The following is a 27,934-nucleotide window of genomic DNA, read 5'->3' as shown; positions in this document are numbered from 1 at the left end:
ACAGCCACTCTGTGGGACAGTCTTCCTTCTTGGCCAGGCCGGGGCAGAGCTCGGAGACTGGCCCGAAGGTGCAGCTGAGTGGAGGCAGACCCAGGCAGAAACCAGCTGTCTCAGACTTCAGAAGACTAGCAGAAAACCAGCAAGGAATCTGGTAGATATTTTAATCTTAGAACAAATTGCTCCAGAGTAGCCTGTGAAGAGTGTTGGAGAAAGACCCCAAGCCTGTCCTTAGAGACGAGCTGATCGGAGGAAGTGATTTCTGATGCTTCAGAGAGGACCGGCCCATGCTGGCCCGGCACACGCTGCTGCCCGCGGAGCTCCCCGGCGGTCTTGCGGAAAGCCGTGGGGAGCACGGACGTGAGAATCAGGCAGGAGCCTTTGAGTGGTACTTCCGTCTAGTGTGAGATTCCGGTCCCCGGTCTGGGCTGGGGCTGGAAAGCATGGAGGAGACCCGGTGGGAGGGGACAGCTGAGCCGGTGTGGAGCCGAGGGTACGGCGGGAGGCTCAGGCTTTCACAGTGGTCTCGGTGAAATGCGGTTTGGGAACTCAGGACAGTGCGTGAACAGAATAAACACCTGGTGCTTCTCGGGCATTTTATGCTTCACAAAAAGGCCTCACAAGTGCTCTCCCATTTGATCTTTATTATGACAATTCCCTTAATAGCTCTAATCTTGGATAACAGCGTTCTTGAGATATGAGCCACACGGTGGACGGTTTGCCCGTTGATAGTGTGCACCTCTGTGAGTTTCTCACATAGTCACAGACTTGTGCCGCCATCAGCACCGTCCATCTCAGACGTGTTCCTTGCCCCGGAAAGTAATAGTCACACGTTTTTAGCACCAATTATATGCCAGGAGGTTCAGATTAATTCTCCATAATCCTGACTAACACTGCAAGGGAGGGTATCCATTTTACAGATGCAGAAACTGAGGCCCGGAGACACTCGGGTAACTTGCCTCTGGCCGTAGAGCTCACAGGTGACAGAGGATGGGTCAGACCCAGGTCTGTGTAGCTGCAGAGCCCGTGCTCCTTTGTCCACACTGTTCTCCATCGATGCCACTCAGGGCCTCGCGGTGAGGTGACCCGCCCTGAATCCCACGCCTTGTCAGGAGTGACGTCAGGCTGTGAACTCCTGTCTGCTGACCTGGGCTCCCTCCCCTTCACATGGCGCTGCTGAGGCCACAGGGAGAAAGGCCCCAGGCATGGCTTCTTCCAGCCTTTCCTGGACTTGTGACCACACGGATCCAGCAGGGCTAGCCAGCCCTGTTAAGTGGGGAGAGCTGCCCCTGTGGGAGGCCGGGTAGTGGGAAATCAGTTAAAAGTGAGGCCAGCCCTCACTCGGCTTCCTGCAGACCAGAGAGAGAGGGTGGCCGGCAGCCTGAGGACACGGAGAGGGAATCTCATTTTCCCGAGCCCTGTCGTCTGCTGCAGAAGGTCCTTATGGGTCTGAAAGCAAATGTTCATGTGCAGAAACGCAGGGTAAGGGTTGGACTTGGTGGAAGGGGCTGCTCTGTACGTGCGACCCGACAGGCCTGGCTTCTCTGCGGTAGGCTGGGGCTGCAGCCTCTGGCCGAGGAAACATTGCTTCGGCTTACGCAGAAGAAACATGTGTGACATTTATAAAGGAAGTGTCTGCGCACAGGGGGTATTTCTGAGGCCGCACATGCGAGCGCCCATCCCCAGACCAGCAGTCACAGAGCCAGCGCAGCGGCAAGGAGACCCAGCAGCTGGACCCGCCCTTGTCCTGGAGTCCCGGGCGTGTCACGGTGCCTCAGAGGCTGGGAAAGCAGGCTGGGCAGGTAGGGAGACCTCACAGGGAGGCCGTGTCTGGCTGGGTCTCCCAGGGGAGCGGTGTGAGCCCCCTGAGGTGGGGCCAGGTAGGTAAGGGCAGCGTTGCAAGGTGATGGGTCTTCTGCGGTGGGCAGGAGCAAGGGCTTAGATTCTGCCTTCTGTCCTCACACCTGGTGACCGTGGTGGGCTATCTGCCTCTTGCAAGCTCAGTTTGCTCCTCTGTAAAATGGGTGTGTTGAGTAGAGGAAGAGCACATCTCTAGGAGCTTTCTCGGTGCCATGTGGGGTGTGTTCACATGCCCCACTCTCCCGTGGAACCAGCTGGACTTTGATGAAGGAACCAGGGTGTCCAGACCAGACTGCCACTCTTTTGAGACTCTGTCTCTGCAGTGGGAGGCCACTGTCACCTGACAGCCACTCGAATCCCCACCCCGGGCCTTCCCGAGCTCACGGAATCCAAACCCAAGAGGTAGGTGGGTTCCAGACATGTCCTGTTTATGATGAGGAACTCGAGATTCAGACAACCAAACACCTCAGAGACGTGGCCTTTACCTCTGCAAGAGCCTGGCATCTATCTTCCTGACTCGGGCATGTCCGCACCTTGCCCCAACCTGGTGATTTTCCAGCCTGTGCACGAGCAGACTGGGTGGGGGGCGGGTGCTAGACCTCAGATCACTGACCCCCAGCCCCAGGCTTGTTTGTAAGCTGAGCTGACCCCCCCAGTCCAGCCCTTGAGCCCTGTGGCCGCACAGACCACAGCAGTGGCAGGTGGGCCAGGCACCTGTTGACACGTGGACACTGTTCATTTCCAAGTGTCCGTCAGGTGTGTCCCTGGCTTTGAGGAGAGCTGGGATGCCTCCCTGGACCCTTCCCGTCACTGCCTGCTATAGACTCCAGGCTCTCCAGGCCTGGTCCCCGTGAGGAATTCCCCACCTCCCATTTGCCATCTCTGCTGCCTCGGGCAAGTTACTTACTTTTGCTACGTACGGATTTACTCCCTTTCGGGGCTGCTGTGAACACGGAGCGGATGGCACCCAGGTGGCCCGTGCCTGGCGCAGTCCCCAGCGATGCTCTGACTGGATGGTGCTGGGCTTTGATTTTTAGAATCCACTGTATCTTTTCTCTTCAACTAAAAATAGTAAGAAAAGGGGCGCCTGGTGGCTCAGTAGGTTGAGCATCTGACTCCCGGTTTCAGCTGAGGTCATGATCTCAGGGTTGTTGGATCAAGCCCCGTGTTGGGCTCTGTGCTCAGCAGGGAATCTGCTGGATATTATCTCCTTCTCTCTCCCTCAGTGCCTCCCTCTCTCTAAAATAAATAAATAAATCTTTAAAAAATAATAATAATAAGGAAGGGTTTTCTTTATTGCAATTGATCTATGAGGCTTAAGGGGAAAATAATCTTCTTTGGGTGTGATCCAGATGTCAGTGTTGCTGCCATTTTCTGGCCTGCTTCGAGCCCCTCCTCTCAGGATGGATGTGTCCTCAAGGTTGACTGCTTCCTTTCACTCGGGTTGTACTTCATTAGAAAACCGAATAGGCTGGTCTAGTCAAGCAGACGCCCGTGTGACGCAGCACATAAATTTAGACTACCAGTGTTATAACTATCAATTATCTCCCAATGAAAGTTCAATTTAATTATATGTGGATAGACCTCCTAAATTCGACTCCCTGATTTGTATTTAAATGTCATCATTATGACTTCCCTGGTGAGGTTATCAGCTGTTCAACGACGGAATCATATGATATTTTAAAAACCACCGCTTTTATATAGACTCTTCCAAAATCACAGCACCCTTTTCTAGTGCCAACTCTTGACTATTATACTGTCACATTTGGCCGTAAAATTAGATGTGAAAACTGGCATTCAGTAGTGGTATTAATTTTATTTAACTCCGACTCATCGAGGATGGTCGGGGTGGAATCGCGGTGGGTCCCGTCTGGCGGGGAGGCCGCTGCATGGGGACTCACAAAGGCGGTTGAATCGAGAGTCTCGGCAGTTCCACGCGCGGCCCGAGGTGATTTCTGTAGCTGTGAGCGCCTTGGCTCTTCATCTGGGACTTGGGATTAACCACCATGACAACAGCGCTATTTGTACAGGGCTGCTGGTGTCCTGGCCACCGGGTTGACCGTTTGGTGCCTACTGTCTTATTGAATCCACAAGAAACCTTCACAGGAGGGAGTTTAGCCCGTCTGAGGTGAAGAGTTTGAGCTGCAGTGTTCCGCACACCGTGAGGGACCTGGTGAGGTGATACCACTGTTCCGGGAGCAGCTGTGCTGTGAGGGTCTGTGCGGTTGGGCCAGCCAGGCTGTTAGAGAAGATCTGGAGGAGTCTTGTCCTGGCACGTGCACGTGGGGCCCGGGCCTCTCCTGCGTCTGGGATTCAAGCCCCGTCCCTGTAACTAATGCAGACGACCCCTGGCGAAGTGCCAAGCATGCTTACATACATGCCCAGACTTCATAGCCTGACCACTGAGCCAGCGGGCATTCCCCTACTTTAGAGAACAAGTTTGGGTTTAGAGAAGGTAAGGGTTACGGGGAAGATACACAGATGACTAAGAAAGCCCTCAAGGGAGCTGGCAGCCTAGCCCAGGAGATGCCCCCTACGTCAGCCGATGGCTGTGACAAGAGCCAGGTTCTTCTGCCCTCCGCCCATTTCCTGGGGACCAATTGCCCCCTGGCATCCCTTGCAGATGTCCTCCCACTTTGGAGACCGCACTGGACAGGGAGCCCAGAGACCAGATTCTCCCCCCGGGTCAGCCACTGACCATAGATCATGCACTCTTGAGCCCGGCATCATGCCTTTACTTGATTACAAATAGAGATCGTGCCATTTTTGACAGTGTGGACAGACCTAGGGGGGATTGGGCTAAATGAAGTAGGCCAGACGGAGAGGGACAGACACCGTGTGATTTCACTTACATGTGGAACCTAGACACCCACAAAAGTGAGCAAATGAGACAACAGAAACAGACTCACAGATGCGGAAAACAGACCAGTGGCTGCTGGGGAGGCAGGTGGGGGATGGCGGGGGTAGGTGACGGGACTCAGAGGGGCAGACCTCCAGTTCTAAACTCAGTAAGTCACGGGGATGAGCAGTGCATGGTCAGTAGTACGGTAGTACACGCACCGTGGTGAGCGGTCAGGGTGGGCGTGGAAGCGCTGAGTCACTATGTTGTATGCCTGAAACATTCATTTTTATTATTTTTTAAGATTTTGTTTATTTGTCAGAGAGAGAGCACATAAGCAGGCAGAGCAGATAGAGGGAGAAGCAGACTCCCTGCCGAGCAAGGAGCCCGATACAGGACTCGACTCCAGGACCCCGGCACCATGATCTGAGCCGAAGGCAGCCACTTCACTGACTGAGCCACCCGGGCTTCCCACCTGAAACTAATTTAATATTATATGCCAATTATACTGCAATTAAAAATTAAAAAAATTAAAAATAAGTAGAAACAAACAAGAAGAACAGAGCCATCTGGGCCACGAGGTGTCATGTGAAGCAGGATTTCCGTGCGGGCACCAGCCCTGGTGAAGGCCATGCCGCCGCCGCCTACCGGGCTCCTGCGGCCGCGCGGAGGGCAGGTGAGCTCACCACGGGTCCTGGGCCTACCTGCTCTCCTCTCCTTTCCTTTATCATTTCCGGAGATTGCATTTTCCGGTTTCGCTGTGATTTGCCCAAGGATGAGCTACGGTTTTGAATTATTTTTTGGACACTTTTTTGTGGGGCATTACACAAATACTTTCTGATTTGCGTGGCCTAACCCCAGATAAAAGGATTCACGTGAGTGTGAGCTTACACGAGTGAGGAGGGCTGTGCCCAGGGAAGTTGTCCTTGACAGGCACGTGGGGAGTCCCGTGGCTCCCGTGCCTCCTTACAGTTTGGTGCCTCCTTGTCGTTAGGAAGAAGGCTTGCTCTCTGGGAATATAGAAGTGAGGCTGTGCAGGGCATTCAGCTGAGCCCTGCCCGTGGGCTGGCGGTGGCCCACGTGCCTGGATGAGAGCGTGTGAGTCCTCAGCCATCCCTCTCGGGACTACTGACTGCATTTCCAGGCCGTGTGCCGGTGGGGGCAGAACGGGCTCTCTCTCTCTCTCTCTCTGCCTGCTGCCATGTTGGTGCCCCCGTGCACGTCTCCCTGGTTGCTCCCATTCCCAAGAGCACTGCTGTCCTCAGTCTGCATGGCCTCCTGACAAAAGCAGCAGCCTCAGGCCATGATGGCTGAAGACAGTTATAGAGCTGGACTCAGAGCCAGGGCAGCTCCCAGGGCCCTGAGGCAGAGGGCCCCTCCGATGCTTCACGTAATGCCGTGGGTTTTGGCAGGCAGAGAGCTCATGCATCAAGACTCAGCTCTGGGTAAACAGGTTATCAGTCACATGTTGCCCTTCCCGTCCTGAAAGGGAGGATGGAGAAGGGGGTGGTGATGCTTAGGGGCTGTGCTCTGAGACCACGTAGGAAGGTCAAGGCCAGCGGTGCTCTCTGTGGTTCAGGGAAATAACCCTTGGCTTCTGGACTTGGCATTCTGGCTCCAGGATTTTGAGCTGGGTGACCCTAGCGAGTGACTCGGCTTCTTGGCACCTCAGCGTTATCATCTGTGGGAAAGGAGGGGCACTGCCGTCAGGATGCTCGTCGGCAGGGCATGTCACGGGCAGCGGAGGCCGGGGCTCTTGTAAATTCAGGCAGCCGCGGATGTGGAGCAGGCTTGGCCATCCTGGGCTCCGCGTCCCATGCCAGCCCAGCACGCCGCATGAGCAAAAGCTGACTTCCCATTAGGTGCTCTGCCTGAGCGCGAGAGAGCCAAACAAAACCGAAAACAGAGCGGTGGCTCTGAGTCTGGGCGACAGAGTCTCGATGCCGGGCGGCCAGCCGTGCGGCGTGGGGCCGCAGCTGGTGCTCGCAGAGCGTCGTCGCATCTGTAAGAAAGCAAGTCCCGCTCAGCCTCGGGCGTGCTGTGCTCAGTCGGGTGGATGCCTGTGCACGGTACTTGGCACCGGGCTTGGCGCACAGCAGGTGTCTGGGAAGTTCCGTCTCCGTCCCCCGTCCGCGTTGAGCGTGCACCTGGCCTACAGTTTCATCACGGGTGGAGGGGGGTGATGCGGTCTGATGCTGACTTTGTCAGAAATTGTTCAAAAAAGCCTCCAGAAAAGCACACAAATCTTACCCCAGTGGCCACAGCGTCTGGTGTGCGTTCTGACCCCAAGGATGCAGAATGCCGCTGGCCTCTCTCCCTCCGTGTTCAACAGCAAGAGCCTGGGATCCAGAACGTTTCCAAACCTGTTTCAAAGGTGAAAGTTATTAGTTGCTTTTGGGTTATCTGATAATGAACTGAAATTGGCCTTTTTAGTGAAACCTAGGAAATATTCTGACCTTTTGCTTGAAGAGAACACTCGTTTGCTTCAGTCCGCTTTCGAGGTGGGGACTGGGAAGAGCCCTTGCTGAGTGGGGAGTTAGAAGCGCTCTTGCCACACACGTAGGCACCTCACAGAGGAAGAAGAGTACGTACAAAAAGTGGCTAATAAGCTTCTGCAAAGATGTTTGGTCTCAGGGCGATTCAGACCTGCCAATTAAAACATCAGTGAGGTGGCGTTTCGCCTCTTCCTAGTGGAGATTGAAAATCCATCATGGCCAGGATGGAGGGGCACAGGGTGCGGGGTGCCACCCTCGCCGCCCGGGGCGCGCGGCTCGCTGGGACCCTGTCTGAGAAGGAGCTCGGCGCTCTGCCTGCCAGCCTTGACCTTTTGTGCCCTCTGGATTCGATCTCTGCTTCGAGATATGGGCCCCACACACAGTGTAAATGTGGACAGGAAATTGAAGCACCAAGATGTTTAGGATTTTTTTTCAATAGTAATTTTTTAAAAATTGGGAAATCTCTGAGAGTCTGAAAGTACAGTGATTGTTAGGTAAGCAACGGTATGGCCGCATGAAGGGACATCCTGCAGACTGATTTTTGGTGATGTGGAAGTGTTCACAGTACATTGAGAGTAAAACAAGGTGCAAGGGGTGCCTGGGGGAGTCAGTCAGTTAAGTGACCGACTCTTGATTTTGGCTTAAGTCATGATCCTGGGATCAAGCTCCTAATCGGGCTCCCTGCTAAGGGGAGAGTCTGCTTATCTCCCTCTCCCTCTGCCCCTCCCCCTGCGCTCTCTCTTTGTCTCCCAAATAAATAGATAAATCTTAAAAAAAAAATAAAAGGTGTAACATAGTTTATGTATATATTTATGTGTGTGCACATGAAAATGAGATGTATGATAACTTATACACATACATATAGAATCATTTGAACTACATTGAAATACAAATACTTAGGAAAAAGACTTTAGAATTAAGGCATTACAGTTAGAGTGTAAGGTTGAATCCTTTTTTCTTTTTTATGCTTTTTGCTATTTTCCCACTTTTTTCAGTAAGCCTGTCTCCTTCTACAGTCAGAAAGGAGTCCATGTTGCTTTCAGACAGAGTTCTTGCTAGGAAATGCCCCGTGTTCTCTGCTGACACACGAGTCTCTCATTCTCCGGGGCAGCTGAGCTCTGGACACCTCCTGGCCGAAGGCTGTCTATCTACTGGCAGCTCAGTAGTTTCCTGCAAGCTTCCAGGGTTCTCAGGCTCTCCTCTTGGGGTACAGTCTTACATGCAGACACCCTGACTTGGAGTATAGTCCCTCCTGATTGTTCCAGGGAATGGCCCCCAAGGCCACTTGGAGCATGCTGGTCTTGGCTGAATGTTCTGACCACGACATGGTTGGCGATAATGCAGCACGCCCACTCCGACCCTCTGATTGACTAACTCTCTGTCGTCTTGCAGCTGGAGCCAGAACTTCGGGGGCCTCACATGAAGAAACCTCCTTCCCCCCCTTTTATCCATCCACATACCACACCTTTATTGAGCACCTCCTGTATGCTTGCTTCTGTGCTAAGAGGCAGGGTTTCAAGCATCAGTGAGAAACAGTCTGCCCACGGGAAGGTCATGGTCGGGAGTGGAGGCAGTCTGCAGGCAGCCATCAGAGTGCCCGGGGCCCAGGTGCTCTAGGGCCTGGGGGCTCAGCAGAACAAGGGCGAGGTACAGAGGCTAGGCAGCTACGAGGGGGAAGAGGTGAGCATTGGCCCGGGGTGTCGGGAAGGCACTTAGTTCACTCATTCGTTTGTTCAGGGGGTCGTTGGCTGCGTTGCTGTGGTGTGCAGGCATCATCCAGGCCGGGGCCACCAAGGCACGGCCACGCAGGTCTCTGCCTCAGGGAGCTGAATTCCAGTAGACCCGATAAACAGTGACGCCCACAAGTAGGTGTTTGTACGGCTCGCGATAAACGCCACGGCAGAGATGAATGGTGTCATGGAGGTGGAGCGAGGGGAGGTGCCCGGAAGACCTTCCTCAAGCTCCAGCCTCGAGAACAGGGGAAGAGCCCCGTGTGTTCTAGAAACTGCCAGAAGGTAGAGAGGGCTGAACACACCAGCAGGTGGGGAGGCTTTGTAGAGGACGTGATGGTTGAGCAGGAACCTGAAGGGGAGGCTGTCACAAGACAAGGTCCTGAGTGTGGGGCCAGAAGTGGGTGGGCGGGCACAGCTGGTGGGGCGTGGTGTGTGTGAGCAAGACGTGTGTGAGCAAGGCTGAAGAGATGGGGGGCACTGCTGAGGAGGCTTTTGGGGTCCCCAGGGTTAAATGATTCTTGTCCTCTCTGATTTCCCACACTGCATCCTGTCTGCCTGGTCCTGGTCCAGAAATGACATTTTCTCTGGGGGTATGTGAGTCTTCTCCGAGGCCGGGGTCTCTGACTGTGTCTACAGTTCTAGACTGTGTTGAACCCCCTCCAAAGCCACTGCTGCCCTGGGAGTCTGTTATTTCCTTTTCTTGGAATGAACCTGCTATGAATTACTGACGATGATGATTCATTATACGGTCTCACGCTGGCACGTGCTGCTTCTCCAACAGCCAGCAGAAGACACTGCCCTGATTAATTCTCTGCTGTTTCCCCCTTCTCTTAGAATGGCCATTCAAGTGGACAAGTTCAACTTTGAGAGTTTCCCAGAATCCCCTGGGGAGAAGGGACAGTTTGCAAATCCAAAGCAACTGGAGGAAGAGAGGCAGGAAGCCCGCGGCTTGGAGATTGACAGCAAGCTGGACGTGCACTGGAGAATCATATCCTTTTCATGACGGTCAGCTTGGCGCTTGGCGCAGCCTGCTCAGGGCTTCTGCCCACTGAGAATTACCCCGGGGGGCTTCACCACCGAGTGCTAGGCACACAGAGCTCAGAAAGGGCATGCCAAGGAGACATGGACTGTGGGTGTCCTTCCTTAGCCCCTTCCTGGTCCCCGCCCCACCAACAAGGTGTGGATTCAGGGTGAGGAAAGACCGCCTCCCTGAAATGTCTTGGGTCACGTGTTTCTTGCCAGTGTCAATGTTTGTGTTAGTGACACATTCTCACACTGGCCAGTCATTGCTGGGCTTGACGAGCGTCACAGACTGACAGCTCAACACAGGACGCGATTGCCTGGGAAACTGGACTCGCGTTGTTTGGCTCCCCGAGGCATGAGAGTGTCTTGGGACGGGCCCCGTGCTGGACTTGACGTCACGCCAGGTCCTGGGTGCACTCGCGTGTGTACTCAGCTGTCTTACAGAGCACCTGCTTTGGGTCGGGTATTCTGCGAGGACCTGAGAGGCCTCCACGTGGCTTCCTGGCCTCACTAGGCATGGCTGTGCCAGCCGAGGGTTCGGGGCACCTCAGCAGCCAGGCAGAGCGTCCTGTTGAGTCTGTGAGGTTCAGGGGAGGAAGCTGCGGGGTGGGGCAGTGGGGGAAGGCTTCACAGAAGAGGTGACGTTAGAGGGGCTTTTGTAGGGTGGGGGATGCCCTAGAGGTGCCAGGGTGTAAGAGAGTGGCTCTGGCGGACATGTCCCAGGAGGAGGGAACTCTGATGTGGATGTCTTAGTCTCCTTGTTCAGGCTTGGATCCTGTGCGATGGTGCAAGTGTGCTGTGTGGTGTAGGTCATCCTAGACCACTTCCCGGGATTCTGGAAACATCCTCAGTCTGCAGGTGGCAGTTTCCGGGAGTTGAGGCATGTTCCTTTGTGTACACTAAAGAGAATCTGGGGCTGGTAGACCCCCGTCCCCAAGGAGCTGGCACAAAAGCTGCACTTGCCATGTTAAATCGGAGGACTGGGGAACCAGACATCAAAAACCCAGTGCCTGGGGCCTCTGCACCACAGTGGCCCATCACGGAGTTGAGGCCTTTGCCTTTGTACAGTGGGATGTGGAAAGGAGGGATGGCTGGAGTCCTCCCTCTCTCAGTCCCCACCCCCCAGCCCGCCGAGCTCCTCACAGGGTTGGGGCCCAGCCGTGCTTGCTGCTGGAAGGAGCAGAGTGATGGAGCCCAGAAGAAGCAGCATGCACCCTGCGCACCAGGCCCACCATCTCTTTACTGCTCCCACCTCTGACTGCTCCTCTCGCTCCACTGGGGAGAGGTGAGCTGAGTCCCTATGAGCCTAGCCAGGAAGTGGTGGGGCCGGCTGCCCAGTGGCGTTGTGGGCAAAGCACCGTTCCCAACCCTGTCTTCAGGGAGGGTCGAGAAACTACCCCTGTCCTGTTGTGGGAGAGCAGAAGGCCCATGGCTCTCCTGTCCTGGTATCTGTGGTCATGACGCTGAAGCTGGGGGACCGGGGTTGGAGAGGTTCTATAAACTCTGCATGTGCAAATCTCCGTGTGAGGTAGGAGATGCCCTGCTCCCAGGCCTCAGGGACTTTGCTTCACGCAGGGGGCTCTGTGCAGAGCCAGGAGGCCTGGTTGTGAATGAGTCCGCCTCAGCCCTGTGTGTGCTTGGCAGGCCCAGCAGGAAGGCATCCATCCTCCTGAATGGTCTCATGGTGCGTACAGATACTAGCAGGAAGCCTCAAAATGGGGGGTTTACGTCCCTGCCTCCCCTGGTGCCAGGGCCACCACGGCACCTGCTGAAGACACACCTACCACTTCCCAGGTGCCGCCCCTGGGCTGGCCCAGGTCGTTCACCACAGTGGATGGCTCTACCAGCCTGTCTTAGAGGTGACAACTGCCCCTCAAGGTCATCCGTAGGAAGTGGGGGCGTGGGCACTTAACAGACACCCTTTCGTTCACCTCCAAGCTAGCAGCCCTGGGCTGGGATGTGCTGCCTTCTGATGGGATGATCTTACCCTCAGAATATTTATGTTCTCTGAAGACAATGACCAAAAATGTGCCAAAAATATCTTTGGGTTTCTCTTCTTTTAGCTTTGCCTCATTTAAGAGGTTGGCAACCTCGTCTTCTGTATTGGCTTAATAATTCATGCAACAAACATTTACTAATGTCTACCATGTGCCAGGCACATCTGTCTCCTGGAAGTACTGATTGGAAGTTTTTGAGAGACGGTCCCTATAGGCGGATTCGATTAAAGAGAAAGAATATTAAGGATCTCTCTCTCTCTCTGACTCTCATCTGGCAGTGACATCTGGCATGGGACGAATAGCAGACTTTTGCTATTGTAAACCTGGATTCAAGCAGGTGGAAAGACCAAAGATTGAATTGGCTAATAATTTTATTATGCATTTTAGTAATATTTTCTCAATATTTAGACTTTATACAAAAATTTCAGTCTAATCTGACACTCATCTACAGTAATAGAAATGGTCCACATGTGGCATGTAAGGCCCATAGACCTGTTTCCGTGGAAGTTGTGGATCTTGCAGTAAATGCAGGCACACCGATGTCTACAGTGACCAGATAGGAGCAGCCAGGGGGCGCCCACCTCCAGCCCCACTGTTCACATGGTTAATGAGCCATACGTTCTGTCACGTTCGTGTGCTGGGCCCTGGAGATGCCCCCAGTCTAAGGGAGGAGCTGACACAGAGATGGTTACTTAGAGTGCAGCCTGGAAGAGCTGAGGCAGGAGCCTTCCTGAGCGAGGGCTGGCACATTCCAGAGCCTGAAAGCAGCACGGACCCGTGTCGTTCCCTGTGACTGGTAACGCAGCACACAGACCAGTGTGATGGTGGGACCCAGGGGCTGGCCTCCCTCCCTGCCTCCCTCCCTCCCTCCCTCCTTCCTTCCTTCCTCTCACCTCCTTCCCCTTCCCCTCGCCGCCATCCTCAAAAATCTGTATGAAGCTCTTTCTCCTGCGTTACCTCTTCCTTATCACCAACCTGAGCCTGGCCATTTGTAAAGGGACTTTTCCTCTTTGGCAAGAGAGACCAGCTGGTGTGTAGCGTCTGTTCGGTTTTCTGGGGGTGGGAGAGTGGGCCTGCACAGGTGGCATTGGGCCCAAGAGCTGGGCTCGTGTGACCGACATCAGTGCTGTCTGGATGAACACACCCTTGCTTCCTGCTGCCCGGCACAGTCTCCTTTCCACTGTCTTCCCTGCTCGCTCCCACGATTGGGTGGTCTTTCCTGCACGTGGGAAACCTTGATGGAGCTGACTTTGTTGTTAGCAGATAATAGCCATCCACACATAATCCAGAAAGTGCCTGTGTTTGGCTTTAGGACAGACCAAAGATGCTGTGTGGTTGGGGCTGGAGCCTGGGGTCAGAAGGCCCAGCTCGGCTGCTTCCAGCATCCCCGTGGGGAGGCTGTGGCCTGAGGGGCCTGTGTCCCCGTCTGTTGTTTGTTCCAGTCTTTACCAAGTAGAGGAAAGTTCATTTTTTCCCAAGTTCGCTGCCCCCTTGCCAGGCTGCACTGTTCTTGAGTCCGTGCTGTGTCCTGTTCCTTTAGCAGCTGCTTACTGATGACCTGCCGCGGGCTGGGCTTGTGCTAGGCACCGGGGACCTCCACGATGAGCAAAACTGGGTGTGGACCCTGCCCTGGTAGAGCGTGCTCCTTTCCTGGCCTCAGTGCTGCGTGTAATCCCCAGGACATAGGTATTGAAACCATTTGGTGAAAGCATAGCTTCCGTCTCATCGATGGAGCAGACTAAAAGGTTATCGGCTTAGTTGCCCTATGCCGAGTGCTGTGGTGAACATGCGAAGGGAGTTTTAATGAACAAGATTAGTCTTGTTGGAAGCCTGGCTCCTTTTCCAGGGGGCAGCCATGCACAGACGATCTGTGGTGGAAACAGATGAAGGATAAGCTGGGAGCAAGCTCGATGTCATCTCACATTCTCATTTTCCTTGTTTTTGTTGCAAATCTCTCTCCAGAGTATTTCAGGGGCTGGTGAGATACTTGCTGACGTATCAGAATCCAACCCCGGATAGGTTTCATGGCAAGAGCTGGGCACACAGTTCAGCTGATCCCCATAAAGGCCAGTGACCTGGACCATCTGGGCAGCGTCTCCGCCAGGTAGTCTGATAAGCACGTGTCTCCTCTATTCTGTCTGGAGACCCTCTGGAACCATCTGGCTGCTTTGAGGGCCAGGTAGAGACTCAAGGAGCCCAGCTGCAGCCCGGATGTTAGAAGCCTAAGGACTGACTTCCCAGAGCAGGAGATGGAATATCACTGCAGCTCGGAGGGGTCACTCGCACGCACGTTACTGGAATGTGGAAGGACGCAGAGCAGGGTAGCTCTTCCAGGTTCAGGGCCGCGTGTCCAGAGCAGGCTGTGCATTGCTGAGCAGTGTCTGTGTTTGGCCTCGCAGACACCGGTCGCCCTCTGTGAACCCAGGAAGCTCCACAGGCTATGACATTTGTCACTGGGTTTTGCTGGAGTTTCACAAGCATAAGCCTACAAGACTGTCGGCCCAGTGTGCTCAGTGTAGTTGGTCCTGACCAGGACAGCCGGCCTGGGACCCACCCACGCCTGGCTTCTCAATTTTCCAGACGGCATTCTTCCCAGTAAGGAGAATGTGCCTTCAGCCGACCCCTCCTCCCTTGTAAGGCCGGGGCAGAGATGAACCTGTGGTCAGTGGACTGCCTCAGGTCACCCTTGACCCTTCCCAACTGACTTGTGGGTTATTCTCCAAGATGCTGCTTAATGGAGCCATGTCTTCCCATCCCCTGAAAAAAATCCAAATTTCTTAAGCTCCCTTTAAGACACAGTACACTAGGCTTTTCTGGTAGTCATGGTAGGAGAAACGGTTTAATCTTAATGAATTTAATACAAATAGCTCCTGCCATCAGTACGGCTGATTTCTTGATCATCTTAAGTGAAACGCGGGGCTGCGTTTTGTGTCTGCCTGCGGGGGGAGGGTTCAGCTTCTCGAGCTGTTGGTAATCCCTTGGCTCCGAGGCCTTTCATCTCCCGGTGGAGCAGCGCTGCGGCCAGGGCCGTGCAGTTGCCCCGGCTCTTTGGCCTGTGGGCACAGACTTGATTGCTGTCTCCCTCAGATCCAGACATGGTAGCCATGCACACCTTACAATTCTTTTGAAAGGAATCAGGGCTCGGCACGCAGCACAGATTTCAGATTTGGCTCCGGAGAGTGGGGAGGGGCTTCCCGAGCATGAGAGCACTGTTTCAGATCTGTGTGTGAGCGGGTGTGGTATCTGGGGGTGTGTGTGTGTGCACGTGAGTGTGGTGTGTGCGTGTTTGCTATGGTGTGTGCATGAACACCACACGGATCGATACGCACAGTGCGTGTGACTGGGCGCCTGTCCCGCTGGTACACCTCTGTACTTTTGGTGTGACAGCTGTTGTGCGTGTGCATGTCTCTATGACAGAATCACGAAATGACCACTAACGCCCGTCTGGCACCTACTAAGTGCCAGGTGCTGTTCTGAGTGATTTATATGGATGGGCTCACTTAATTTTCACAAAACCCCCCAGGAAGTAGTTTTGGGCACATTCCGCAGGTGGGGAAACTGAGACCCAGTGAGATTCTCTAACTTGTCCCGGGTCACCAGCCCGTGAGGGGCAGACCTGGGATCTGCGCCCAGCCGTCTGGCTGCAGTGTGTGTGCTCTTGGCTCCGAGCTGGGGACCGTAGAAGAGCATCTGGTCCTGCCAAGGCCTTTGTACTACCCCCGTTTTCCAGAGAAAGCCGAAAGAGGTTGCAGTATTCCTCGGGTACCCTGCTGATGGGTGCTGCCCCCCTGCGGGGTTCTCCCCACTTCATGTGCTCCACCCTCAGCCCAACAGGACGGGCAGAGATGAACCATCGCAGACTGTCCCTTGGCAGCTCACTGGGCCGCGTGGCACTTTCTGTCCGGTTGGGTCTCTGACACCAGGGAGCTGAGCCGAGATGCAGGCCACCCCTACTGGGGTGAGAACAACCCGCATCAGCATTCTCACAGTTTACAGTGCAGATTGGAAAACACAGTCGTGGAAAAGAGGCTCATTAATCACTTAAAGCAGTCTTTCCATTAGTGTAATTTCTATTTATGACAATCTGCTAATTTATTTGAGCTGAAGTGGGGCTGGGCTAAGTCCCTGCACCTGTGCTTCCTCTATATCTGGCACGTGGGGTGTGACAGTCCATCTTCCTGTCCGAGGGGCAGGCGTGCCCCCTCCAGGACACGCATCTAGAAGCCAGCTCGAAAGTGACCGTTGGCTGCTCTCATGCGATGGGCTTCCAGCTTTTGCTCGGTCGACTCTGGATCACGACTAGGAGTTCAGATTGTGGTGCTGCTTTCTCCTGGGAGGGTTGAGGCTGGTAGAGCTCAAGCCTGTGGATTCTCAGAGGAGAGTCTGGCTGCCTGCTGGGCTACAGGCTCATCCAGGGAAGGGTTGGTTGAGTAATCATTTTTTTTTCTAAAATGTAAGAGCAGTTCATGGTAAACTTCAGTTACATGAATAAAGACAAGGTCTCAAAAACTGCTCAGTGTTTTCAAATTGCAGTACATTACCAAATATTTCACTGCTAATAGTCTAGCAGAAGATGAGCGGGAAGGTATTTTATTAGCTTTCTGCATTTTCCTTGCATCTAGCTGTTTTTCAAAGATTTGGAAGCAAGCATTCATGGTTCTCAAGACACGTAGAATATTAACCGAGTGTATGTGAGAATGCTGTGAGTAACAAGGCCATGCACAAATACTAAGTTCAATTAATGATGATGAATGAGTAATACTAATATACAATCCTTGCACAGAAGACTGGGCTCCTTAAAAGTGGGAAGGCTCTCATCTTGGTTGGCCTTTCATCCCTCGCTGCTAGCACAGTACACGTAGCAGGTGCTGACAGATACTTGGTGTGAGTCACTGGAATGGGGAGGCTCACAGGGACAGATGCGGGTGGCAGGTGCAGCATAGACACACTACAGGGTGCAGCTGTCACAGCCAGGGGAGAAGGAAGGGGTGGCTTCTGGGCTGGGGCTGGGTTAGAGAGGACATCCCAGATAAGGTGAGGTTGAAGCTCCAGCCACTAGAAAAGCTGAAGAGGGTTCCAGGCAGGGGGGAGCACAGGAGTAAGGGCACCAAGGCAGGAAACCGCACCATCTGTTATAAGAAGTACCAGTAGCTGGTACACATTCTTGGGTGCCAGGTGTGCAAAGGGAGAAGTCAACAAGGAGAGAAAATCCTGGGGAACTTGTATGAGGTTCTGGGGAGTTGGATTTTATCCCAAGGGCAGTGGGTAGCCACTGCAGGGTTCTGAGCAAGGGAGCGGTGTCCTCAGACTCCTTTCAGGAAGACAATTCTGGTGGAGCAATGAAATGCCCTCCCCCCACCTCACTGCTCTGGGGCGTGCTGTCACCATGATGGATTTGTTTCTGTGTTGTGGGATTGTGCTGCCTTTCGGGAATTTGGCACCAGAGTCTACAAAGATGTACCAGGCAGTGCAGGGCTGTCTGCTGTCTCTGTCTCTTGGTGAGGCGTTTACAGGGTGTTGAGTTGAAATGGAGGATCACTGCCAGGGTTGGGGTTCCTGTTGGGCTCCAGGTACCTGACACCCATTCCTGCTCTAAAGGGTTACAGTGGAAAACCAGAGCCGTATATGTGCAAAAGGAATATAGCACGAGGTCTCTCTGAGCATGGGGATTATCTGTTATGTTTGGTTGTGTATCTTCTATAAGCATGGGCCTTCCATAGTAGGTGCCCAATAAATACTCACTTACTCAAGCTTGTGTGAGTAGTGACTTGTTGATAAACCATGGCCCTGTACTGATTATAACTTAAACCTACCAATATAATTCCGTCTGCATTATTCCTGGGAAAACTCACTTATTCAGTTGACTTTTACTACCTCCCGGCTCTGTAGATCTGAATTAGGGACTTGGAGGTAGGGAACCTAGTCTTTTCCCCCAAGGTGCTCACCCTGGTTTAGTTGGATCAGTTATGATGACAGATGTTTGGAGCCCAGGGTAACCAGTGCTACTGTGGGAATTAGGAGGAAGCTGGAGCTGAGGGACAGCCTGCCAGGTGTTGTGTTGGTGCTTACTTTTGGCAGGATTGGGGCTGTGCTTGCCATGCAGGAAGCATCACCTGCCCCCATCCCCAACTTTCTGGGAAGGGACCTCACTTACATATGCCATGCAGTGCTGAAACTAAATACCCTTATCTGTAGGACACACCAATGCCCTGTATGGGCTCGAGCCAATATTGCTGAACTGATCTGTGTCCCCACTACCCTCAGGTCCTACTTCAGAGCTTCATGGATCACCTCATAGGTGGAAGAGTGAGCCATTTAAGGTCCAAGAGACTTTTGCCCTTAGTGAGTGCCTTCTGAGGTACCCGTTCTGAGTCTGTTCCTTTAAAGGCATCTTAAAGGTGAGATCCTGACCCAGTCTGTCTGCTACACTGTGAACTTAAGATACATCTCCCTGGAAACGTGTGGCATGTATGAAGAAAGTCTGGCAGGGAATGAGCAGAGCACTTGGAGTTGAAGAACCAAATGTGAACCTCCCACTTCCCCTTCTTGGCTGTGGCTTTGGAAAAGTTTCTTACCATCCCTGAAGAGGTTGCATTGACCTGATATTGTTGTAAGGACTGTATAAGATGATCTGTAGGTAACTAACACATAATACATGCTCAAGAAAAAGCAGCAGGCATTTACTGAGCACCTGCTGTGTGCCAGGCACAGTGTTCGCGACCAGGGACATCACTTACTCCCCTGGGGCTCACGACCACAAGCAGTCCTCCGAATTCAGCTAAGCAGTTGGGAAGGCGTTGCTGCCTGCTCATTGACATTGCTGGTTTGGGGAGGGGAGGGCAGAAGTTCACACTGAGCAAGGTCCAGTCCTGGATCCTGGGCCTCATGGCTCACCACCTCCAAGGATTTGTGACCAGTAGAAGTGAGTGATGGGCAGTGACTCCAGGTACCTCACCTGTGTCGTCGAGGCAGAAGTGGCAAGCACGGAGGGCACCATAAATGGAATTTGCCGTTCCCTGCTGGGAGTTAGGTGCTACCTGTGGGAGGCCCCAGAGGCAGAATGAGAGTTGTGCTAACCTGAGCTGGGAGCTTGTGTTCTCTTTTGGTTCAGGCCCATGGGTTGTTCATGATTACCTGTGGGTGTGGCCTAGGAGACCTGCAAAGCCTGGGTCCACACCGACAGGGGTTCCACATCCTGCTGCAGAGTTACCATCCCTGCCCTCATAAGGGACAGGAGCAGAATCTTGGGACAATGACTACTGACTACTTGGAGATGTGACTGCTACGTCCCAGGTGACTAGAGAGGGCTTTAAAGGGAGGGAGCTTTTTCAGCACCACGGAGAGTTCCCGGCCACCTCCCCTCTGGCTGGAGGCAGGTGGCTGATCCAGCTCCATACCTGGTGCCAGGGAACCACCAGTGGCAGCCTGGGGGCCCTGGCTTGATCTGTGCCCTGTGCACAGAAAGATCCTTTTCTGTCAAGTGGAGGTCATGGGTCCATGCCCAGGTTTACTGTGAAGAATTGACACAATGTTTACAGTAAACTTCTAGAAAGCGGGGTCCAGAACATGGGCTCTAGGGTCAGACTGCTTGATCCTGCCACTTCATAGCTGTGTCAGCTTTCTTATTCTCACCATGTGCCCAAGTTTAAAAAAAAAAAATCTTTGAACAGAAATAGTAGTCCCTACCTTATACCTGCCAGGTTCTAAAGTCTTAATTTAAAGATAATATTGAATTGAAAAGATACGTATTATATACTTATCAAAGAGCCTCTCTCATGGAAAGCACTTTGGAAATGTTCTAATACAAGCGATGACAGGGATTATAGTCACCATCACCATTTATCGATCTCTTGCCCCAAATGCCAGGGTCTGTGTATTTAAGAAATAGTAGCTGCTGTCACCTCCACCTTCGTCATGGGATGTTGCAGTCTTGCCTGTAGTAGTGAGCGGTAAAGGCGGCTGCGTAACTGATTGGTCAGCGGGCTTTGCTTTTGTGTGTCTGGGCTCAGACACCAGACTGCTTTTTGGTGGCTTATGGGGCTGAAAGGGAGGGGTTGTGCATGCAGGTAATTAGCTTTATTAGCTCAGCTGTATAATTTTATGGCTCATGTCCGAAAGCAAATTAATACAGAAATATGCTATTGGAATGGTTTCCAAAGCCCCAGTGCCATTTGGCAACTTTGTAATTACTCACATGCTAACTTGCTCCTCTAATCATTTCAAAGCTCCTAATCCTGGCTGCATTCATTAGGCACTATTTCTATTTTGCAAGCACCGTGGTGCGATCTGCCTCGAAAGTCTGGCGCATATGTATGTTTTGTAAGAAGGAGTAATATGCCATATTCTGAGGTCTTAATTTTATACCCCTGGAGAGAATCAGGAAAGAAAGAAACATGAAAACATGCACGTTAAACCCAAATCCGCCAGCCACCTGCATGCTGAGCTCCTCTCCCTTCTGAGTGGGATGAGGTGTGTTGACTTTTATTAGCCCGGACCTGGGAACTCTGTCATGCCCACACGGTTTCAGGTCTGCAGCTGCTCCCAGTGTGGTTTCATAAGGTTACCAGCAGAACTGTACTCTTTATTTTTTCTAAAATTTTTATTTTAAATATGTAAAATATGCATGTGGTTCAAAATTTTTTTAAAAAGGGTGTTCCCCTCTTGTCCATCCTTCCCAAATGCCCATTTTTCTTCATTCCTTCCACATATTTTCGAATTTCTCTCTGAAACTCTAAGTAACACATAGACTTTTTGTTTGTTCTTACACAAAAGTATCTGCTGTTTTGCATCTTGGTTTTTTCATTGAACTGTATGCCTTGGAAAACTTTGCACAGTCATAGTGAACTTTCTCCCTTTCCAATCCAGAGTGTGAATCTCGTGCCTGTATTCCCATAGCTTTGCCATTACAGGGGATTTCAAACTTTGGGACTTTTGCTGATCTGGTAGCAATATTGTTGAGTGCGTCATCTTTTCTTTCTGGAGCTGCCATGCTGTGGGGAACCACTAGTGTGCTAGAGTTGGGAGGCGCTCCGGGGGAATCCCTGTTCCATCCTCCCAGCTTCCGGTCCTCCCTCTGTGTGGTGTAACTGTAGCCTCCCACTTGAAGGGAACATGGGAAGCGCTTGCCACAGAGCCTGCCCCACCAGGAGTGTCCCCGACATTTATACTCTTCTGTGTCCCCCTCTCCAGGACCCAGTTGTATGTCTTTGAGTCTGAGATTTAGAATTCGCCTGGGAACATTTCCTGTACTGGGAATTGGTCATCACTCTGTGAGTGAATTTCTGTGTGCCTGTGAGTCATGTGGCCCATTAGATCCTTGATGAAACCCAAACCAAAAAAAGTGAAGCTGGCTCCTTTTGCCGGCACTGCGCATGCAATCCCACTTCCTCTCCATCTCTTTGATTATAGTGAATCACAGAGTGCTTTGCAGGGACCTGGTCATGAGCTAAGGAAGGGGGCTTGATGTCTTCTTTTTGAAAGAGAAAGTAGCTCTTCACATGGTGGCCACAGAGGGAGAGAAGGGAAATGCAACTGCTTTTCTACACTGCCCCGGCTGGTCCCTAGGCTCAGTCCTTCATCAGACTCTACAGGGGATGTTTTCCCAACAGGGAAGTTGCCTCTAGATGGCGCTGGGGCCATGGTGGCAGGGGGATGCTGACCTGAGTGGGTGGCAGGGGGTGGGCTCGGAACCGACTCAGCACAAGTGATGGCTCCCAGTAAGGACACCCCTCCTCATGATCACCAAGTAACCTGCACAGTGGTCTGTGCTCTCACTGGGGGTGGCATTGGCCCACTCCTGGGTCACTCCCCTTGGGAGGGAGATGACCCCTTCCTTACCCTGCTCCCCCACGGATCTTGTTGGTTCAGGGACTGGCAGAGTGAGTCCCAGCATGGTACTGACCGGTGCCATCCTGTCTTAGAGATCCACCCCAAGTGAGAGGCCATTTCCTCAAACTTCTAAGTCCTCCTAGAAAGGGTGCTTCGTGTGTTTCCCCATGGTGGTGGGTTGTGCTGCTATGGCCAATTGAGCAGTAAGGATGGGAGCAGACCAGCCATGCGGTGCCTATGGTCGGGCTTGCAGTGCTGAGCGGTGGCAACGGAGCAGTCCACAGAACTGAGCCAGTGTTGCCTGGGAGTGTGTTTGCATCCAGCCCCTGCCTCCTGGGCAGGGAGGAGGGCTCATGTTAGCCAAGAAACCCAGCCACACTCCCTGGTAGTGCCCTGCGCTGCTGGGTAATGGGCCAGGCCTTGTGGCCTTTCTGTCACTCACAGCAGGCAAGTTGCCAACCTTTCTCAGACTCTCTGTCCTCATGTATTGAATAGTAATAGCCACGTGTGCCTGGATTTGTGGTGATGGCTCCAGCAGCTATCCCATGGTGATGCTGGAGTAATCCCATCGGAGGGTCCTACTCTCCTCACTCTAGCAGTGAGTGTTGTGGGTGAACCTTACTAGTGAAGGTCAGTCTCGGATGAAAACCACCATGCTTTCATTCATGGAGTGATTTCAACATTTATCACGCTACCACTGGGTCCTGGGCATTGTGCAAGACGGTGGCGCTTGAAAGATGAAAAAGGCACTCATGATGCATCCAGGGAGACAGATATTGAGGGATTGGTCCTGTAATGCTTGAGTATAGCCATGAAGAGCCTTGTCAGGATACTATGTGAGGGTGCGTATGTGCGGGCGCTCCACACAGGGGCCCTTGTGCTTGGTCCAAAGACAGAGGAGGAGTCAGCCAGGTGGAAGAGGAGGGAAGTTCAGATGCAGGGAGGTGCCTGCCCCTCCTCGGGTGGGTCTTTGCCCCTGTGTATGTGCTGGGCTCTGCGCTCCCCTCTCCCTCCAGGAAAGCTCTGCACTCTCCCCTGATGAGATTCTCTTCCTGTCACGATCCTCACCTTGAGAAGTAATTTAATACGGTGTGTTGTATGTTAAAATTAGAGTATTCAGATCTGTGGGTTGAAAGGAAGAAAAACAATCGTTCAATCATTATCCATGGAAATTAAACACCGTACAGTGTCGTGTTCAAAGACAGAGACCTTCCCAGCCAATAAATTCTTAATATTAAGCAATTCCTCTTGAGAAAATTAACTTTCTGGGAACTGAGCGTGGGTTGCCATTTACTCAGGAGTCTGGCTGTTTGCACAGGTAATGTTACCTGGGTGCTGGGATTGAGAAAGCCCATTATCTTCAGCTGCTGTGAAAGCAGGTGGCCCAACCAGCGGGCTGAGCCCCTCTTCCTCCTGGGGGGAGCCAGGCAGCCAATCACAGACAACCACAGGTATTTCTGAACCCCACTGCGGACCTAAATGCCTGGTTCTAGGGAGAACAAGCTTCTAGGAGCTCAGAGTCCATACCAGAGACCAGCTCTTCCCCTTGTCTTAAAGTGGAGCAAACAGGCCCAGGTGGCTTTGGGCCCCCTCCCCATCCAGCCAGGAACCCCCACTCAACCTGTGAGTCTGATCAGGTGCCCAGAGCCTGAGTATAGCTCAGAGGAGGAAGCTAGAGGGGGCAAGTGGGCAGGAGCAGGCAGGAAGATGTGGGCAGAGAAAGTCCTTCATTCTGGAGCTTGACTTGACCAGAATTGGTCTCCTCATAAGGCCCGAGCTTGTCTTTCCATGCCCCCTCCCTCGTGTCAGCCCGTCACTTGCTGTGTCAGCCCCCTGGGCTCCCACCAGTGGGGGTGGGACTGCCAAGCATGGGGCCCTGAGGCCTGGGCGCCTGCCCGGTCCCGTCTGTGACAGCTGGTCCTGTAGGGAGTGACTGCCCCCATCCTGACTTGGGCTGGGCAGGGGCTGTGCAGGTCACCCCTGAGGTCCAGCACATCCCAGATGCTGGTTTCTACCATTCATATTCCTCATGAGGAATATAGGGATTTGGTTTGTCCAAGGTGTTGGAGCTGAGGGGTGCTGTCTCCCCGAGGGGCCTCGGTTGCCATTGGGAGGAAGAAAACTGGCAGGACCCTCCCCTGCTGGCTTCTGCCCCCACCCCCCTGTGCTGAGAAGCAGGCACCCGGGCTGTAGTGATGCACCCGGGTGATGGGGTGTCTGGGGGGTTGGGCCCCCCTGGCAACTTTCAGGGGGTAGGGCCAGTGGGGCCTCAGGGTCAGGTGTGGACACTGCGACTCGCTCACACTGTGGCCTTGGTTTCCCCTTCGAGTGACAAGCTGCTTGCACTGACGCCTTTGCAATCCTCCTTTCTGTGTCCATGAACGTGAGGACTCCAGCGTCCTCAGAGAAGTGGAAGCACATGGTCGCTGACGTCCTGTGACTGACATCTCAGCGTGGTGTCTTCAGGGCTCACCTATGCTGCAGCGTGGGCCAGTATTGCCTTCTTTTCCGTGCTGAGTGTCCTGCATTGTGTGCCCAGACCACGGTTGCTTATCCACCCGTCTGTCCACGGACACTTGGGTTCCTTCCACCTTTTGGCTCCTGTGATTCATGCTGCCACACCCAAGGCATCCAAGTCTCTGAGTCCCTGCTCACTTCTTCTGGGTGTCCCCCCAGAAGGGGGATTGGTGGTGGCCAGCTTTGTCTGTTCGTGGGTCTTTCTCCCCCAAGCCTGTGAACCTCCTGAGTCTCGGGGCAGCCTTAGTTGTGCCTCCCCAGCCACCCTTGTGCCTCACCCTAAATGTCCACTCCAGCAGCCCCTTGTTGACCCAGGGAATGAATGAGGTAAACGAATGATTCCTAATGCCCGGATTGTCCCAGGACCACACACGATCGTTCCAGGTGTCATGCAAAGTCTAGCAATCCCGCACACCTAGACTCTGTGTAATGGGATGGCGAAGATTGCATTTGGGGAATTCTTTTCAGAGAGCAAATTATCTCTGGAAGCAACGCCTTGGTAAATGGCTTGCGGTGGGTTAAGATCCCGGAAGGAGTCTGAGGTGCCAGTGGTGGGGGCTGAATCCCTGAGGCGAGGGGAGAAGTGAGGAGAGGAGAGAGGGGCTAACACTCACAATAGGGGGCATTTATGCTGTGCTCACTGTGGCCAGGACTGCTGTTCCATTTGTCCCTCGGGACAGTCCTATGCAGCTCGTGCTGCTGTTGAGCCCATTTACAGATGGTGAGACAGACCCAGAAAGTTTAGGTAGACTGGCTGGTGCCTGTCAGCGGCGGTGCCAAGACTCAGCGCTCGGCCGAGAGCGTCTGGAACCCACCGTTCTAGCGGGGGCAGGGGGGTGGCGTGCTGTTTGCTCAGAGCTGAGGTGCCGCTGCGCGGTCCCAGGTTCGATGGGGAGCTCAGCTTGGCTGGAATGAGCCTGCTTTCACATCTGCCCAGCTGACGTCAGGTCTGTGTAGAATGGAGCAAGCAGCATGGGTGCCCTGGAGCTTGGGGCAGAGAAGGCCCCCAGCGTCTGCAGAGGGCACCAGCAAGAGTCAGGCACTGTGCTCCGGGTAGAGAAGTTTTCGGATCTCAGCCTCTGGGCTGTGTGTTGAGGGCCGTGGGCTCCGGAGGGGATGGGAGCGAGGCTCCTGTACCTCTTATCTAGGACATTTACCCATCCTGAGTTTGCTTATTCATCAAAGAGTATCTACTGAGCGACTGTGTGAACCAGGCCCTGGTGCAGGCCCCGGGCCAGGGCTGGGCCCTCGTGCAGCCGTCAGGCTGGCGGCCAGGCTGAGCGCTGGAGGACAGGCACAACTGGTGTGGATTGCCGCAGAGACACCTGAGTGCCTTCAGAGCAGGGACAGGGCTCAGGGAAGCTGGAGAGTCAAAGGATGGGAAGACGGCAGGGAAAAACATTTCCAGGCAGAGCACAGAGGTGGGAGGTATGGAGTCCAGAGAGAGCACACGGTATTTTGGAAGGACTAAAAGGAGTCCAAAATAGCCAAGAAGGACTTAGAGGTGGAGAGGGAGGCAGGGATTCTAACAGGTCACTGGGCTGGGAGGAGGCCTGTTGCTCTTTGGCCAACCCTGCCCTCTCTAGCTTGCCTGGATGCTGGGTCGCCGTGTCTGCTCCACAGTGCCCCTCCACCCAGGCGCTCCCACCCAGGTGATCCTGCGCCCCCCACCCCGGCCAGGCCCTTTAGCAGGAGAGACTGGGAGCTCTAGTTGCCCTTCCCCTGGGGCCCCTGTGCCTCCGGCCTCAGCCAGGGGCTGCTCTGCCTGCACGGCTTCATCCCCACACAGCCGTCCTCAGGCTTGGTGAGCTAGGTCCTCCATTCCCATGCTGTCGTCTTCACCAGGATGGCAGCCTCTCAAGTTCAAGTTCGTGTCTGATCGTTTCAGTGTCCTTTGCACGTCTCCATCCCTGTCTGGTTCAGACACACTGTGTTTGTTGAATGCAATTAACTTGCTAAAGGCAGAAAGAAGCAGGTTTTCTCCTCACTTCCCTAATCAGGGAAGGATGTCAGGGACTAAATTCTTCCCTTTTGATTACAACTTAAATTCGGTGGCTTTAATTTATGTAGGGAAAGGGAAAGAGTCTTGCAGATCTGTTTCTGAGAGCCACATTGGCTGTTTAATATTAGTGCCCAGGAGACATCTGTTTTCTGCATTTCTAAACCTAATTTCTTCATCCGCTGATACTTGCTGAGAGACTGTGACTTCCTCCATTGTGAACTCGCCTAAGTGAGCCCATTCCTGATAATGTGTAATTACATCAAGACATATAACACGACAGACACGAAACCAGCACAAAGCCGACACGTGTCCAGAAACGCATTTCGTTACATTGAACAATGAGCCAGTTTGTTTTATCAAGGAAAGCAACCTTCCATTTCCTGTATTCCTCTCCCCCCACGCAAGAATGCTGTTGGATTAAATTATCCCAACGGATTTCCCTTCTTTATGTGACAGTAGCTTGATTTACCTGATTTGGGTTGAGGAAAGAGAGACACTTGGCATGTTGCGATGCCTGTTTTCCACACTCGGGTCGTGTCTCAGTGGTTGGTTAGACATCATTTGAGAAGAAGGGGACACAGAGCTGCTGTGGGAGGTTTCCTGTCCGGATGTCTGTAGAAGCTTCCAGAGTGCCTCCTCCTGTCCCTGGGGCTCAGCAGGAGCCGGGTTTTCCTTGACTGGCCCTCACCCGTCTCTGAAGCGCACAGGCGAGGCGAGCGTGGAAGGACTCCTGAACCAGCTCGTCCTGGAGCACCTGCAGCTGGCCCCTCTGCAGTGGGGTGAGTACCCGCCCATACCTCTGGGCCTGCACATGCCTCTTCCGCGGGTGGCCCTGTCGGCCCTGTGGCTGGCCGTTGGAAGTCTGCGTCTCGCCTGAGCGTGGCCCTTCAGGTGTGTCCCGTCAGCACACACTTGGGAAGGGTCAGCGCCCTCAGATACATACGTGGTGATGGGTGTCGAGACGCCCTCGGGCTCCGGCTGCTGCGGACTTTGACATCGCCCGTGGCGGCATGTGGCCTTGTCCCCACGGGCGTGTCTTCTGTCTGTGTGTCTGGATCTTGAGTGGTTGGCGCGGTGGGAGAGGACAGGGGTGCTGCTCCGTGGGAGAGGACAGGGGTGCTGCTCCGTGCTCACTCCTCTCTGGATGAGCTTCGACAGCCACTCATGGGGTCGGCGCGGAGAGTGCGTGTTTGGTAAACACCTGAACTCGGTCCTCAGCCCGGGAGCTAGGGTTCACCATGACTCGCACCCAGAGCCACGCACCTGAGCGTTTGCTTCCTGTTGCACCAGCGGCTTTGACCGTGCTCTGTGCCTTCCTACAGTAGCCAGAAGTATCTTACTGAGGACCGAACTACGTGTGTTGTTGTTGAAGTGAGAGGCTTTGTTATTTTCTGGAAATGATTTCATTATCTGATCTATTTTAGGTCAGATGCTAGCAATTAGCTATGTTTTACCCCAGATGTCATTGTAAATTAGTATCACGTGTTTTTTCCAGTTAAAGTATTCTCTCCCCCTTCTGCATGCGGGAAACACATGGGAATTGTCCCAGGGGAAATGGGCCTTTCTGCTGGCCTTCCCTTGCTTCCCATCAGTTTGCGAGGTCGCCTGTACCGAATGGGGGACCGCCGCCTCCGCTGGTCCCC

The 27,934-nt window shown here is 53.4% G+C and overlaps 1 protein-coding gene across 10 annotated transcripts in view; it reads left to right on the top strand.

Annotated features, from left to right (window-relative positions):
- TRAPPC9 (trafficking protein particle complex subunit 9) overlaps positions 1-27,934 on the top strand; it is a 593,937-nt gene that overhangs the window by 448,782 nt on the left and 117,221 nt on the right. For all 10 annotated transcript variants that reach the window (XM_057307937.1, XM_048212431.2, XM_057307936.1 and 7 more), the window contains 2 exons: positions 9,759-9,912; positions 26,980-27,070. In XM_057307937.1, coding sequence (XP_057163920.1) covers positions 9,759-9,912; positions 26,980-27,070 — 245 coding nt within the window. The remainder of the gene's footprint in view (positions 1-9,758; positions 9,913-26,979; positions 27,071-27,934) is intronic.

The sequence above is a fragment of the Ursus arctos genome, unplaced genomic scaffold (assembly GCF_023065955.2).
Source record: "Ursus arctos isolate Adak ecotype North America unplaced genomic scaffold, UrsArc2.0 scaffold_6, whole genome shotgun sequence".
NCBI classification, from domain to species: domain Eukaryota; kingdom Metazoa; phylum Chordata; class Mammalia; order Carnivora; family Ursidae; genus Ursus; species Ursus arctos.
Note: the sequence above shows the minus strand (reverse complement) of the source record. Positions and strands in the feature narration are given on the sequence as shown.